This window comes from Electrona antarctica (genome assembly GCF_951216825.1).
Source record: "Electrona antarctica genome assembly, chromosome: 16".
In the NCBI taxonomy this organism is placed as follows: Eukaryota; Metazoa; Chordata; class Actinopteri; order Myctophiformes; family Myctophidae; genus Electrona; species Electrona antarctica.
Window position 1 is genome coordinate 40334804 of NC_136797.1, and position 16208 is coordinate 40351011.

Genomic DNA, 16208 nt, shown 5'->3' on the forward strand with positions numbered 1-16208 from the left:
CCTTTGCATATGCCTGTAACTGCAAGGTCGTCGAGGCTATAGTGCAAGTGCTACGGGCTTGTTAAAACTAAACGTTTTTTTGATTTATTTATTTCAAATAAAATTCAGCCAATCAAGAGAGAGTACCCATTTATCAGCTTCAATTTCATAGCGTTCGAGTTCCAATTTTGTTTGCTCATTTCTTAGTGTCATCAGACTCATCACTTCCAATTTCACTTGTTTAACCCGTATCCTCCTGTCTGAGTTCTCGATCCTGATTGGATCAAATTGGTATCCCTACCTGAAAAGGCATTTTATGTTTAAGGGAGTAGTTCACCAGCAAAAATGACTTATTTTCAATTAATTACACACCCCATGAAGCCTTGAATTATTGTTTTTGATACATTCCAAATAATTGGATGACCGGGTAGCTGCATTAGTCTCCTACCGGAAACACTGTTGGTCGTCAAATTATTATTTTAGGAATGCAACAAAAACAAAATAATCTCCATGAATTCAAGGCTTCATAGGGTGTGTAATTGATTGAAAATAAGAAATGTTTTGATAGGTTTCTGCCAGACAGCAGCAAAATGTAAAATATACAGTAGCTTTGCAAGTCAAGTGGAAGGCAGAGTCCACACCGCAGCTGAAAGACAACGATGAACGATATAGTTTTAGTTATTGTTATCGTTGGTGCTCGTTGTAAAGGGCATTTCATTCCGAGAGTCCAAAGTTCCAAACCAAATGGATGCTTATGGGTGAATTAAACATTTTACAGTGGATTTTACTGTGTGAGAATATAATCTTTCTTTTGCCCACGGGATTATTAATTTGGGGCGTTTTTTTATGATCCTTGTTACTGGGAGGCTAATCATGTGGATTTGTTAGTGTTGTTGGCATAGAATTGTAGTGTATGTCCTAAACCTGTTCGGCTTCAGTGGACTGTAACATTCTCATGTGAGGAATGATTTCAGCACTGATGTAACGGCTCTAATGAGCTGCTGTTGCTACCGTGATGCCTTATAGGAGAGCAGACCTCAGTCTGTTTATTCACGTTCCAGACATCTATCCAGGCAGTGAAGCCTGGGTTTGAACTAAACTATAATAGCTTGGTGAGAATTGTTGCTCTAAACATGTTACACCCATACTTGTTATACCTTTCAATCCTAGGATTACAAAACACACATTAAAACAAATCAAGCCTTGTTTTATAGGCCTACTTCGGCTATTCTAAAATAGCCGATCTACAAGCTTGCAATCCATCACGATGCAACGTGTTGGGATGGATTGCTTTTTTTGAAAGATTGACACATTTCTTATAAACTATCGAAAAATGGAAACACTCGAAGAAAGTAAAAGTACCTCAATACTGTACTCAAGTATTAGTACTTCCACACCACTAGCGGATTCCACACTGACGATTGCTTTAGGTTTTTCCATCAGCAACCTTTAGTAGATTTACAGCCGCGATATCCTGTTGTAGCTCTTGCTTACAGAGAGGCAACTCAAGCTTTGACCCCCGCACTTCCCCATACCACATGAACCCTAGCGTAGCGTCCCTTTTCTAGACTAACAGTCCGACAGGCATTAGTCCGACACCCTACGTCAAACCCTAACCAAATCCTAACCTCACAGGGAAGCCACGGGTGAGTTTTAACCGGCAACTCATGTCAGGAGCCACGGGTGCAGTGTTAACCGGCCATGCATGTATCTAAACCGGCAACACATGTTGGGAGCCACGGGTACAGTGTTAACCAGCCATGCATGTGTCTAAACCGGCAACACATGTCGGGAGCCACGGGTGAGTGTTAACCGGCCATGCATGTGTCTAAACCGGCAACACATGTCGGGAGCCACGGGTGCAGTGTTAACCGGCCATGCATGTGTCTAAACCGGCAACACATGTCGGGAGCCACGGGTGAGTGTTAACCGGCCATGCATGTATCTAAACCGGCAACACATGTCGGGAGCCACGGGTGAGTGTTAACCGGCCATGCATGTGTCTAAACCGGCAACACATGTCGGGAGCCACGGGTGAGTGTTAACCGGCCATGCATGTGTCTAAACCGGCAACACATGTCGGGAGCCACGGGTGAGTGTTAACCGGCCATGCATGTGTCTAAACCGGCAACACATGTCGGGAGCCACGGGTGCAGTGTTAACCGGCCATGCATGTGTCTAAACCGGCAACACATGTTGGGAGCCACGGGTGAGTGTTAACCAGCCATGCATGTGTCTAAACCGGCAACACATGTCGGGAACCACGGGTGAGTGTTAACCGGCCATGCATGTGTCTAAACCGGCAACACATGTCGGGAGCCACGGGTGAGTGTTAACCGGCCATGCCTGTGTCTAAACCGGCAACACATGTCGGGAGCCACGGGTGAGTGTTAACCGGCCATGCCTGTGTCTAAACCGGCAACACATGTCGGGAGCCACGGGTGAGTGTTAACCGGCCATGCATGTGTCTAAACCGGCAACACATGTCGGGAGCCACGGGTGAGTTTTAACCGGCCATGCATGTGTCTAAACCGGCAACCCATGTCGGGAGCCACGGGTGAGTGTTAACCGGCCATGCATGTGTCTAAACCGGCAACACATGTCGGGAGCCACGGGTGAGTGTTAACCGGCCATGCATGTGTCTAAACCGGCAACACATGTCGGGAGCCACGGGTGAGTGTTAACCGGCCATGCATGTGTCTAAACCGGCAACACATGTCGGGAGCCACGGGTGCAGTGTTAACCGGCCATGCATGTGTCTAAACCGGCAACACATGTTGGGAGCCACGGGTGAGTGTTAACCAGCCATGCATGTGTCTAAACCGGCAACACATGTCGGGAACCACGGGTGAGTGTTAACCGGCCATGCATGTGTCTAAACCGGCAACACATGTCGGGAGCCACGGGTGAGTTTTAACCAGCCACGCATGTGTACAAAAAAAGAAAACTCGTTGTCGCCTTGAATTAGTATTTTGTGGCCACAAATTAGTATTGTGTGGCCTCGAATTAGTATTTTGTGGCCTCGAATTAGTATTTTGTGGCCACGAATGAGTATACTGAATCATATCCACCATCCGCTTTCCTTTACACGTCAACAAAATGCTGCCACGCACCCGTTTGATTTGTTTGTTTGCTGACCCTCTGTAATCCCATATTAAATCCCCTTCTGCACATTGTTGCGACAACACAGTAAGAGGATGGTTCATGTCATGAGACATCTTCAACTAGAAAGCAGTCTATAGATGGATAATCCATCCTCTGTTTTAAAGGGAATGATTCTTGGATTCATGTCTTTCTCTGTGCCACCTGTTCAAAAGATGTCCTACTGTTTCGTTGTCACAGTCCAGAGATGAACCGACACGTCTATCATTTTAATTAACTTTTTTGCCAAATATCTCACTTGAGTTCCAATCAAGAACCTCGTAATGCTCTCGGCTAATATCCTGAACACAACAGGAGAAGCTATGACGAAGCGGGAAAAAGGATTCAACGAGGCTAATCCTATTTCGCCAAAATGGTATAAAAAGAGCAAGGGGCGCGTCTCAGAGTCAGTACATCGAGGTGAGCAGCACTGCAACAAGCAACTCATTTCCCAGACTCGGCACCGGCATCCATCTTCGGACCATCTTCGTCACCATGAGAAGCTCAGCCATGTCCATCGTGCTGGCAGCGGCCCTGCTGTTCCAGTGTTACACCGGCTCCATGACTGCATCCCTGAGCAGCGCTGACCGGGAAGCCTTCGGCGGCGACGACGAGATCGCAGAGAACGCCGTCGGCACCGCTGCAGAGACAGCCATCCTGGGCCGAAACGGAGGAGGCGGCGCCAAGGTGATCGTGGTGGCAGACGCAGGCCTCTGGAGGAACCTCTGGGCCAACAACGAAGGACTCATAACTAAGCAAAGAGCCGGGGCCGACAGCGGCCTGGCGCTGCTGCAGCGCAGAGATGTGCCCGAGCAGGACAGATTTGTCGTAATCAGGAAGGACGCCATGAGATGCATGGTGGGACGGGTCTACAGGCCATGCTGGGAGCTGGAACAATAGATGTGCTGTGTCTTCTAAGCCCTATATTAACCCTCATCGAGGACATTCTCCAGAGGCAAGAGCCACTGACCGACCAGATGACTGCTGAAATCCTATCCCTGCCTCGTTTTGAGTGATGTACTGTATACTTACTACATGAATGCAGTTCCACTAATAAAATAGAATTCAATTAATTGTGTCTTCTGTCAACTGCTTGGTGCGTGTGTTTTTGCTGTGTTACAGAATGGTCTTATATGCTCGTTGACGTCGGTCTTTAAAAGGACAACTTAAGTTTTTTTCAACCAAGGTTCATGTTTTAGGTTGTTATTAGAGAAAGTAAAAGATGAGTTATTATTATTCTTTTTCATTTACTGCTTTCTTTCGTTTTAGCTATTTTCGTGATTTCTTTTGACAGGGGGGTGGGGGCATTCTAGCAAATGGCTAAAAACTTGTTTTTTTAACCAAAAATTACAGCAATTTCTTTATTATTATTTACTATAGTCCTACTAGACCCCAGGGAATTACATCTAGCCACAAAAGATCATGGGATCTATATTGAATGTGAAGAGGAAGGTACTATGGGGTTCCCATACTGTGTGTCATGGGCTCAATGGTCAGTTTGTCACATTCAATAGATCCTATGATCTTTTGTGGTGATCTAGTAGGACTATAGTAAATTAATAAAGAAATCGCGGTAACATTTTGTAAAAAAAATGCATATAGCCACTTGCTCGAATTCCTATATATATATATATTCCTTTTTACATGGAATTAAAATGCATCCTGTATGAAACCTGGAGCTCACCAAAAAAAATTAGGAAAAAAAAAATTGCTGCCGACTAAGATACACAGTAAAATAATTTCCTCAGTGTTCATTTATCCATTTGATTCCATTTATTGTGTACAATCTGAGTTAAATTGAGGATTTTACTGATAATGAAAGTAACAAAACAAAAGCGGCGATTCAGAAAGATTTTTCAGGGATGGTCAGGAATCAGGGATATTCACATTTCTACCATACATCCAAATGACAGAAGTCACAGAATGCCTGCCAATTTCAATTTAATTGCGCCTCAGAGGACATTCGTCTCAAGTAACCACAAGGCTATTTCCTGGGTAACAGAATGGAGCAGTTCATTGTTCACCTGACGGAATCTCACACTGATCAGTCAGCCCATTATGTTGCTCCAGCTAAGAATATGTTGTCCTTAGCTCAATGAAACTGATTGTCAGTAAGTAAAGTACATTTACTTAAGTACTGTACTTAAGTACATTTTTTAGGTATGTGTAATTTACTTGAGTATTTCCAATTAACCAATTTTCCACATTTTAATGTGGTTAATGTATGTTGTATTTTCAAATGGCGAAATGTATAGGTGTATATAATATAGCCCTATACATTTTGGCCAAAAGTCACACTTTTCACTCCATGAAACTACTACACTACTAAACTACACTACTGCTGCCTGGCTTTCTGCGAGAGATATAGAAATTGGAAATGATATTCTCTGTCACCACATGAATGCAGGCAGTATAGTATTGATCTGACAAGGGGGTGTTGTCCTAAACCATATGTCAATATGAATGCCCAAGTTGTCAATACAGTATATCTGCACGGAGGAACAGGAATTCTGAGTCTGATTGCCAGCAAACATCATGCTTTGATCCAAGGGTGGTAGCGGGGACATTCTCTTGTACAGGGTTTGATGAGGGCCGGGCCTTCATTTTAGGGCCTCTAGCTGCCAGGCACGGCTGCACTAATAACTTTGAGGCAGGCCCGTCTAGAGTTTGAATGGACAGGTATCAGTCAAAAGGGAGACATCGGGGCACGGTGGCACAGTCGGTAGTGCTGTCGCCTCACAGCTAGAAGGTCCTGGGTTCGATTCCCGCTGGGGACGCTGTGGGCGCTGGGGGCGTGTTCTCTCCTCCGTGTCATCAGTGCCCATACCCGAGGCGGGGTTGGCGAAAGGGCCTTTCTGTGTGGAGTTTGCATGTTCTCCCCGTGTCCCCTAGGGTAGGTACCCTCACAAAAAACATGCAGTAATGCTGGTCTCTATAAACTACCTCCCCCTGGCCAGCCAGGGCACCTGATGGAGGAGAATGGAACTGGTCGGAATCACGTGTTCCTTCCACGCGCTACGTCCGGCTGGGGAAACTCCCCCCTTGTCAGGTGAAAAGAAGCAGCTTGGACTCTTCATGCATAGAACGTCATCTTGTCCCTAATACAAACATTAAATGCCATTAACAATAAAGAGAATTTTGTTTTGTCACCGTTTGTTTTACATCACCATTACATCACCTAATCAACATGAGTTAGACGTTAATATATTAGCGCCCCTCACTTCACACGGGTGTGATTTTTAAAATGTAAATAGTAGACAGATGCAGCAAGAGCATGGAGAAAGAAAAAAAAAGGTCCCATCCTCTGAGCAGCTGTTAGAGATCAGTGTTTACTATCCCATCCCCGAGGGGGTTTGGGGAAACATACCATGATGACTGCATGCTTTGTGCACAACCAACACACACATCCATCCACCCTCGCTCTCTCAGCACATGTGTTGGCCATGCCAATCGGCCTACTTTTTGTCGTACAATTTACAATTTAGGCATTTAGCAGACAGACAATTCCCTTATCCAGAACGACTTACTGTACAAGTGCGAGATCGGCATAAGAAAAGTAAATATGAACAATAAACAACAATCAGTCACATAGAGTGCAGAGAGAACACATCATATGTTATGGGGGCAATATATTCCAGTAGCAGTGTTGATTTTGACAGGAAATTTTGATTTAGTTTTAGTCATAATCTTTTGAATAAAAGTTAATTTAGTTTTGGTCATATTTTTGTCACCTGAAAAGTATTAGTTTAAGAGTAGACTAAAATGCATTTTAGCAGGCCGTGATGGAGTGGCTATTTTCGGAATGTGACACCTGCGTGCAACTATGCATAAAATTACTTGCAGCCTTAGTTGTACTGCATCTCATCTCCACTAGTTTTAGTCTTGTTTTTATTTGTTTACGAAATTGTCAATATATTTAGTCATTGTTTTAGTTATCATAGCTTTCATTTAGATCGTTTAGTTCTCGCCAGTAAAAAAAAAATGTAGTCGAACATTTTTCGTCATAGTCGACGAAGTCAATACTGATCTGCTGTGATATCCTACACCGGTGGTCAAACATTATCATGTCAGGGACCCACAAATTGATGTTTGGCTGTGGACCCCAATCTGAAAAGCTTGTGTGCCACGGACCCCTATAAAGGAAGATTTGTCAAGATAATAACCCATTGAGCTTGTAGACCGCGACTGGGTAAAAAATTCCTTCCCTGACATTTGGCCCACAGACTGGACCACCACAAGTGGCACACAGATAGTAGATACTCTACCGCCCCGCTCCATCGAGGCTCACACAAACAAACAAGCCCTACAGTATCACCACTTGATAATAACTAATAATAATGATGATCGCAAGATGGGTATATATATGCCCGGTGTGTCAAGTGGCCAGTCCAGGCCTGTACAGTACACTGGCAATTGTCGAATGGCTGAAAAATGAAATATAGGGTTAAGTGTACTTTAAACTTGTTCCTCATTCTCCTGGGAACACTCTGGAACCCCCGGCTCTGACTGTCCGACGCCCACTGTTTGGGAAGCAGTGCTTCACACACACCACTGTGTGCAGACAGATATGACAGCCGATAACAGGCATGTGGCTTTAATGAAGTGATGGATTTAAATTGGCTCTTGTGTAAAATATCCTCCCTCGAGTTTCATCTGTCACATTTAAATTACCTTAAACTCCACTGTGCCTGCCTTGCCAATTCCAATTAGGACTGTGATATCGAACCTTTTCTAATCCTACAAACGCATGCATGCACACATTTGCATCACTATATTTAATAATAGCTCAGATCTATATAGCGCTTTTCTATGTGCCCAAAGTCACTTTACATAAGGCACACACACACACACACACACACACACACACACACACACACACACACACACACACCAGAAAAACGGAGCAGTAGGCCTATACTTTGCAAGTTACTTGGTTTTTGCCTTATTAGAGCACACAATCTCTCTCTCTCTCTCTCTCTCTCTCTCTCTCTCTCTCTCTCTCTCTCTCTCTCTCTCTCGTCATGGCAACATTTCCCACAACAAAGTACTAGGCTAGTTTGCTCATTGCTGTGGGCTTGCAGCAAAGCAAACGTGCACATTTGATTGCTATTTTTTTAACTGCTTGCGTTAGATTGCTTGCTCGTTAGTTTGTAAGTGGTTTTGTGATGGCCTAAACTCACCTAGTGTTTATTTTATGATTATGAAATAAACATGAGTGCACTGCCACTCACTACAGAGGTTGAGGATGCCTCCGTGGCAAAGACGGGCAGAGAACGTTTGTTGGACAACCGGATAGGCCTAGACGTGGGTGAGGTGAGCTAAATAATAATAATAATAATAATAATAATAGTCTATTTGGAATTTAGGGATTATGTTTGTTTGGTGTTGTTGGTGTTCACTGTTTCACAGTGACCGTGGGACATACTAAGTACCAGTGGTGGAAAGTAACTACGTACTTAAGTATTGTAGCCTACTTAAAGGGGAAAACCACCCATTTTCAACATTTTACTATGTCATTAATATACCTTAGAGCTGTTGTGTGGAAATAATAAAAAAGTCCCCCCATTTTGTGTTTCCTAGAACTGTAAATTATGAAAAAAATCATTAACATGGTGAAACACATCTTGATGACATCATCAAGATGTGTTTCACCATGTTAATGATTTTTTTTTAGACCTCTAGTTCTAGGAAACACAGAATGGGGGAACTTTTTTATTATTTCCACACAACAGCTCTAAGGTACATTAATGACATAGTAAAATGTTGAAAATGAGTGGAATGCCCCTTTAAGTAAAACGTTGAGCCATTTGCACTGTGAGTATTTCCTATATATTTCCAGTACTTTGACTTACTTGTTTTTGTATTGTATTGACTCTATTGTGCTTTCGTTTGAAATGTAGCCTACCCATTCTACATACTGTGAATCAATCAATCAAAACAACTTCTACTCCACCACATCTCAAGAGGCGATGCGACGCGACGCATTGTGAGCTTGTAGATCTTTTGATGGCAATACTTTTCTACTTTTTCTCAACTACATTTTGAATTCAGGACTTTTACTTTCTATATTGTACTACTGATACTTTTACTTAAGTAAAACATTTGAGTAGACCTACTTTTTACACCACTGCCGGTAGCCTACTTTACAGGATCATTTGAGTACTTTTTCCACCAATGCACACAAGATTCTACTCGGCTGCATGGCATCTTTCTTATAATGAACGCATTAGGCTTCATACCGTGAAGTGAGGTGCGTGAACTGCTGCGTGCGGGCCGAGAGCAATGATCCAAATGTCACAATAATCCAACTTCACAATAACCTAAACTCACACCTGTTGACTGTGGCTAATTGGTGCACCTCAGAGCCATACAGTAGAGTAAGACAGAGTTACGACAACTCTGTTCACTTCATGGGGCCAGTCCAATGGCGGCTCTTCTACATAGACTTCTATTGGCGAATAGTGACAAAGGCCTGAACCAGAAGTTTACGGAATGCACGCACCAGAATAGTACCTCCCAGTCCCGGCAGAGTAGTTCAGGAGTGTGTGGCCCTGGTTTTTCCCTAATGGGACTGATCGAGGGTAGCTACTGGGACGTAAATCGAGACTTGATCACCCCGGCTGGGTCACCTGAGTGAGTGGTATGATGTTGGGAGACCCGAAACCCTGATGACCTTGGGATACATCACTGAGGACACGTCCCAGGTGCATCCATGTGATGTATTTTTGTTTTAGGAGTCTATAGGCTTTACAGTGACAAATAAGTTACATGAACCACGTGACCGGGCTGTTTTCTGGCCCCTCAGCAATGTCGTGACTCTGTCTTACTCTATGGCTCTGGTGCACCATAGCTATTCATTTGATTAGAATAGCTGCAGCAGCAGTGTAGGTTAGCCTGCAATGTTTTAATCGGCTGAAGTTTTTCTTGACCTCCGCACTGGAAAGCAAACTACAAAATCAGGCCCTATCACAATGTTTTCCTTTTGGCAGTTATTTTAATGCTGCAATCCGTACATTTAATTTCCTCCGAACCCACAATTTCTGCCACTCTTCCAAATCCCAGTCCAGGGCAGGCAGATATTTTGCTTGAACTTCAGGCAGTACTACAATATAGGCCTACTTCACTTATCAACCAGTAGGCCTACTTCACTTATCAACCAGTAGGTGTCCTACCCGACAGCAGTCTAACAGCAAAGAGACAACCTGTTAAGAGTCTATAATCTGAGTGTTAACATCTACTCCAGGGGTCTTCAATGTTTGTCAGACCAAGGACTAGTAGGGACCCCCACTGCATTATGTTGAATGCAATTAAAGAGGTTTCAAAGTTATCTCACATTCTCACCATATATTCCAGGTGGTCCCCAGCTAAATGATGGAGTTGGTAACCAAATGGACCCTTATTAGAACTTTAACTCTTGAGATTGTAAACCTGGTCCCCTGCCTGGAACCATGCACTACCAACGAATTAAACCAAATGGACAAATTAATTTGGTTTAATTTTACACTCTCAAGAGTTAAATTATTGTTAAACATCTGCATTACCTAATTTACAATAAGTCTACACAATATTAGAGAATATAGAATTGTTATTTTGATCAATGTTTGCCCGTTATCTCTCCTAATGGTACCACATCAATACAGCATGAAATTGTGGCCAAAATCTTATCTCAACGATAACTAAATATTCTACGTTTTGGGTCTGAGAAGCTGAATCTTATTCCATGGCATTCCGTGGCTCAAATGCAGAATAAATAACGAACCTTGATATGAAAAAGGTTGAAAACCACTGCATTAAAATAACTTCCAGATTGCAGCTTTATAAAACTATAAATGTAGCTCCGTAGGGATGGGTCCGATTTGTCGACAAATTAATAATAAAAAAAAAATTAATAAGCGATAATCGGGGATTTTTTTTTTTTTTTTAATTAAAATCTGTTGGAAAGGCAATACTGTCATCCAAACAGGACAGGGCTATAGGCCTACCAAAGTGTGCCTGGGATGTGTCTGTGTAGCTGCATGAGGAGTGTGAGTCATTGAGTGTGAGTGGAGATTGATTCCAATCAAGATACATGTTTGGAGGATTTAGCAGGTGTTGGGAATTTACCTAATCAGGCCTAGGCTGGGGTTGCTATGGTGATCAATTGGCTCAACACTTTTTTTTTCTTTAAAAAAAAAAATATATATATATATCAGATTTTTTATTTTTATTTATTTTTGGGGTGGGGGGGGGGGCTTATCGATTTGTCGATAATTGATTAATATTGAATTATGCTAATCGATTTTCATTTTTGACACATTTACACATCCCTAAGCTCAAGTGTGTCCCACTTGCCTTGTTCACAGGACGTTGCTGCGGTGGAGGGGTCCAGTGCACAGATCCGTGATCTTCTCACGATGAGCCCGACGTCAAAACTGGATTACGTCTCCTCTATGCAAGCGTCATACGTCCCTCCTAGAGGCCCAGGGGGGAGGCAGCGAGGTGTGTGTCAGTGTCTTTCAACCCAGTGTTGAATTTGACAGCAATTTTTAGTTTTTAGTCATAGTCTTTGAATACAAATTAATGTAGTTATATTTTAGCCATCTGAAATGTTTTAGTCTAGTTTTATTCGACCAAAATGTCATACCTCTGGCCTAGCGGTCCAGGCACATACCACATAATAGGCTCATGCCTGACAGCATGTCGCAGGTTTGACTCCCGATCCCGACCGTTGCTACGTGTCATTCCCAGTCTCTCTCCTGTATCTCCACTGTGTCCTATCAATAAAGTCAGAAAACCCCCCCAAAAAATATAAAAAAAACATGAAGGTGGAGAAAATGTGTAATAAGAACTGTTCAGGTTTTTGTAATCACTCAAAGCACATTTTCACGTTACTGCGCCCTTTTGAGGGCTGTCCGTTCACATTGATTTTAGCTTCCAACTAATTAATGTCCTGCAGATTATTTTATATTGATGCCTTTTTTGACATTTCCACACTCCAGGCAGCAGAGCAGAGTTTCTGGAGAAAGTGCTTCGTCAGAAGATCAGGTAAATTAAAGTTATTGAACCACTTAAACCCCACTCGGTAAACGGAACCTGCATACGTTGGTTCGACATACTAACAGTCCGACATGCAACAGTCCGACACATGGCTGGTTAAGACTCACCCGTGGCTCCCGACATGCGTTCCCGTTTAAGACACATGCGTGGCCGGTTAAGACTCACCCCCTGAGCCACTCATGCACCCCCTGAGCTGACCATGCTGGGGTTTGATCAAGTGGTTACCTCCTCAAAGCTTTCTGGATTCTGTCATTAGGCATAGTAACAGGTTGAGCCAGAACGATATATTCATTTGGTGCATATAGCGGGCATTATTCTGATTTGTGATGATCAGGGGAGCAAGGGGGAAAAGAAAGAATAAAAAAAAACTAAAACGATATCTACATATTTATTTACACATAACATATCCGTGCATATCCGTTCATATCTGTATGCACATGCAAGTGCTATTTCTCTTGATCTTTAGAAACGGGCAACGCCGTTTGACCATGAGTCTTTGGTTTGTTTTACACTATACAAATAAATGTGTGCTACCTTTTTATATTCCACTTCTTAAAGTGATTTCACATTCAGGCTACTCATATTGTAATTGCATTTAATAGACTATAACCCCCCCCCCCCCCCCCCCCCACAGATGTGTTTATTAAATCAGAGGCTTATTTACAATATAGGCTAGGGAGGAAGCTGCCTCCCCAACTCCCTTTGGAAAGAAAAAAAAAAACACCAAACCAAACTATTTGTGGGCAGCAGATTGGCTCCTTGCCCACTCCGTAGCACGACCCTCACCCATAGCACCCATAGAAATGTATGCCAGTCTCATGGGGTGCACTGTCAGGTGTGGGGGTCTGAGTGGCCTGGCACTGCAGGTACAATCTGAAAACCTCTTTGTGGGACGCAAAGTGGGACGCAAATTAAGTTTAATAGTACAGTCCGACAACGCTTTGTTTTCCTACTCAACTTAAGCACGGTGTCTTACTACTTCCCTGTGAACGCGAACAATAGTGACAATGATTTACACATCATGTTAAACCAGATAGTAGACTGACAACCTCTCGCCTAAATAGTTTGTCTCCTAGTGTTTGAGAGATTCATCTTAAGTTCTGAACTATCAGTTATAGACGGGGGTCCGCGGTGACACGACACATTTTGCCTCCATAAATTGTGATTCCCGGAGACCCCACCGTTGTTACCCCTAGACCAGCAGCGCACAAACGCTTAAAAAGAACAGTTCACGGTTCCACGGTTCCATGCACTCTCATAGTTAAGTTAACGCTCAGGATAGCATGACATATTCTCCAAAAAAGCAGTTGTGACAAGTTCTTAGATTTGCACTAAATAATGATGCAAAAATATAGATCTTTATGCTGCACAAGTGGTTTCATGGTTATTTTGTGCCCTTTTTGGAACTGTAAATAAAAACAATATTGTCAGTAGACATTACAGTATCTAATTCTGCAGTATTGTGGCAGACAAAGTTTCCTAGCGTTTTGCTGTGAACATTAATGCTGCTTAGTGCTTACCCGTTAACCCACACAATTTCTCTCACCCATTGAAGAGCTGTGGAAGGTTTTCATAGGCTATCTGGTGTTATGATAAAAAGAACATCCATTTGAATAAATAGCATTAGCACCTTTTTCTGTGCCTGCCAGGACAGTGGTGGTTTCGGAGCGTGTCAGTCAGGGCTTTGTTTTGTATGGCACGCATGCACCTTGAAAATTGCCTACGTCGGCTTGAAATATCTCCACAATCTCTGTCGAGACACTTCTTGGAAAGTTGACTTACGTGTGGACGATTGCCATAGATTCATAGCATGATATGAAAAATGACATGTACTGTACTGTAGCAGGGTATTTTAAAAGTTGTAAAGTTGTTGTTGGGGCATTTTGCCAAGTACATTTGCACATATGGAATTTGTCCTCTGCATTTAACCGTCTTAACGATTAGGAGCAGCATGGCTGCCATTAAAAACAGCACCCGTGGAGCAATTAGGGGTTAAGTCCGTCTTTCTCGTGCAGGGATACTTCTGACACATGGGCCCGGGCGAGCAAGGTCGAACCGGCAACCTTTCCTTTCCCAAGTGACCTCTCACTCAGCTACAGTACAGCCCTGTAATGTTATAATTTAGCTATTTAAAAATAGCAGATCTACAAGCTCATAGCGCGTCACCGAGTGGCGCGCTACGAGCTTGTAGGTCTGCTATTTTTGAAAAAAAGTGAAAATAAAATTTAAAAATAAATCTTTTTTTTGGAAAATAATTTGGGGACCCCCTAAAATAATTATAGCCCTCCCCCCAGCTCTTGGGGGGGGGGGGGGGGGTGGACACGGGGTGAGTCTTAACCGGCCACGTATACGTACGTATAGTCGGACTAACGGCCACGGTGACAGAAGCCACGGGGTGAGTCTTAACCGGCCACGTATACGATGTACGTATAGTCGGACTAACGGCCACGGTGACAGAAGCCACGGGGTGAGTCTTAACCGGCCACGTATACGACGTACGTATAGTCGGACTAACGGCCACGGTGACAGAAGCCACGGGGTGAGTCTTAACCGGCCACGTATAGTCGGACTAGCGGCCCGGATGTCAGACTAATGCACAGTGCCACAGACACAGTCCCCAAATGTATAAAACCCACAGACAGACTTAAACACTCAGTTAGCTGCTTTAGGGCAGGGGTTCTCAACCCGTGGGTCGCGACCCCTCGGGGGGTCGCCAAATTATTTTAGGGGATCCCCAAATTATTTTCAAAAAAAAAAAGAAAAAAGATTTGATTTATTATTTTTTTTTCACGATTTTTCAAAAATAGCAGACCTACAAGCTCGTAGCGCGCCACTCGGTGGCGCGCTATGAGCTTGTAGATCTGCTATTTTTCAATAGCTAAAGTATAACATAATGCTTAAAACACCAAAAGGGGTCCCGCCCAAAATGGGTTAAGGTTATTGTAGCAGTCAATTTATATTGGGGGTCGGGAGGGGGCGGGGCGGGGGTCCCGAGACATTGCCAAAGCATTTCCGGGGGTCCCCGGCCAAAAACGTTGAGAACCCCTGCTTTAGGGTGCCAGGTATAGCGTGTGAAAACGTGTACGTCACCAAGAGGGGGGCGGCGTCTGAAAAGCTAGGGACGGCCCTCTCTTGGGCTTTAAATTCTAGCCCACATCACTCAGAATAGAGAGACGGTATGTTTTTGTAAATATTGAGCTCGTTCTTGGCGACAACACAGTGAACCACTAGAAATAAATAGAAAGAACGTCGGGCCCAAATACATTACAAGGACAAGGAAAATGTTGTGAACAAACACGGCTGTGCTTAGATACTTTGTTGAACGTTATGTCTCTGCGCCCGTGCGCCGTACAGCCGAGAACCAAGCCATTCTACGTCTTTTTGTAAACTCGTCAATCTGGGTTCCTTGGTGCTGTCTCCATGCTGGAAAGCTGAAAATCTAATTCCGTTTTCTGGCTCATTCCCTCGACGTGACCTGCTGTGGCACTTATTTACTGAGCAAGTCTGCACCATTGCGAGGTCAGTTTAAAAAAAGAACGTATACAAGCACACGGATAGTCGCTCAATGTAAACAAAGCAGACAAGCCAACAAGTATGGCGGCCGCTACCACGTGACACATATGTTGACGCCCCCCTCCAGGAGATTTTGGTACACACTATAGGCGTGTACCTAAAAGAGAGGAACTTAGCCTCTCCTTTTTTGTGTAGCAATGGTGTGAAGGAAATTGAGCAATTAAAGGACTCGATAAAAATAGAACCCTTACAATGTTTTGAACCAGTCAACCAGGTGGGTTATATTCAATTAAATTCAATGAAAACAAATCAACCAACATAAATTGAATTCAAAAGTTAGTTGAAATTCAAGAGCCAATCAATAAAGAAAATCATACTCATGTGAAGTGAGCTAGGGGCGCTTTTATCATACATCATCATACATTATCACATTTGTGCTCATGTGTGCTCATGTGGTACAATTAAACACACAAAGCTGTGCATAGGAGCTGTGCCCCTCAAAAAACAAAACGCAAAATATGTTAAAAGTTTAACTCAAA

At 43.4% G+C, this 16208-nt stretch overlaps 1 protein-coding gene across 1 annotated transcript; it reads left to right on the forward strand.

Annotated features, from left to right (window-relative positions):
* Window positions 1-3615: 3615 nt before the first annotated feature.
* pmchl (pro-melanin-concentrating hormone, like) lies at window positions 3616-4020 on the forward strand (the record flags this gene model as incomplete). The annotated part of the gene is made up of 1 exon (XM_079524073.1): window positions 3616-4020. The coding sequence occupies one exon, from the start codon at window positions 3616-3618 to the stop codon at window positions 4018-4020; it is 405 nt and encodes a 134-aa protein (XP_079380199.1).
* Between the last annotated feature and the right edge of the window lie 12188 nt (window positions 4021-16208).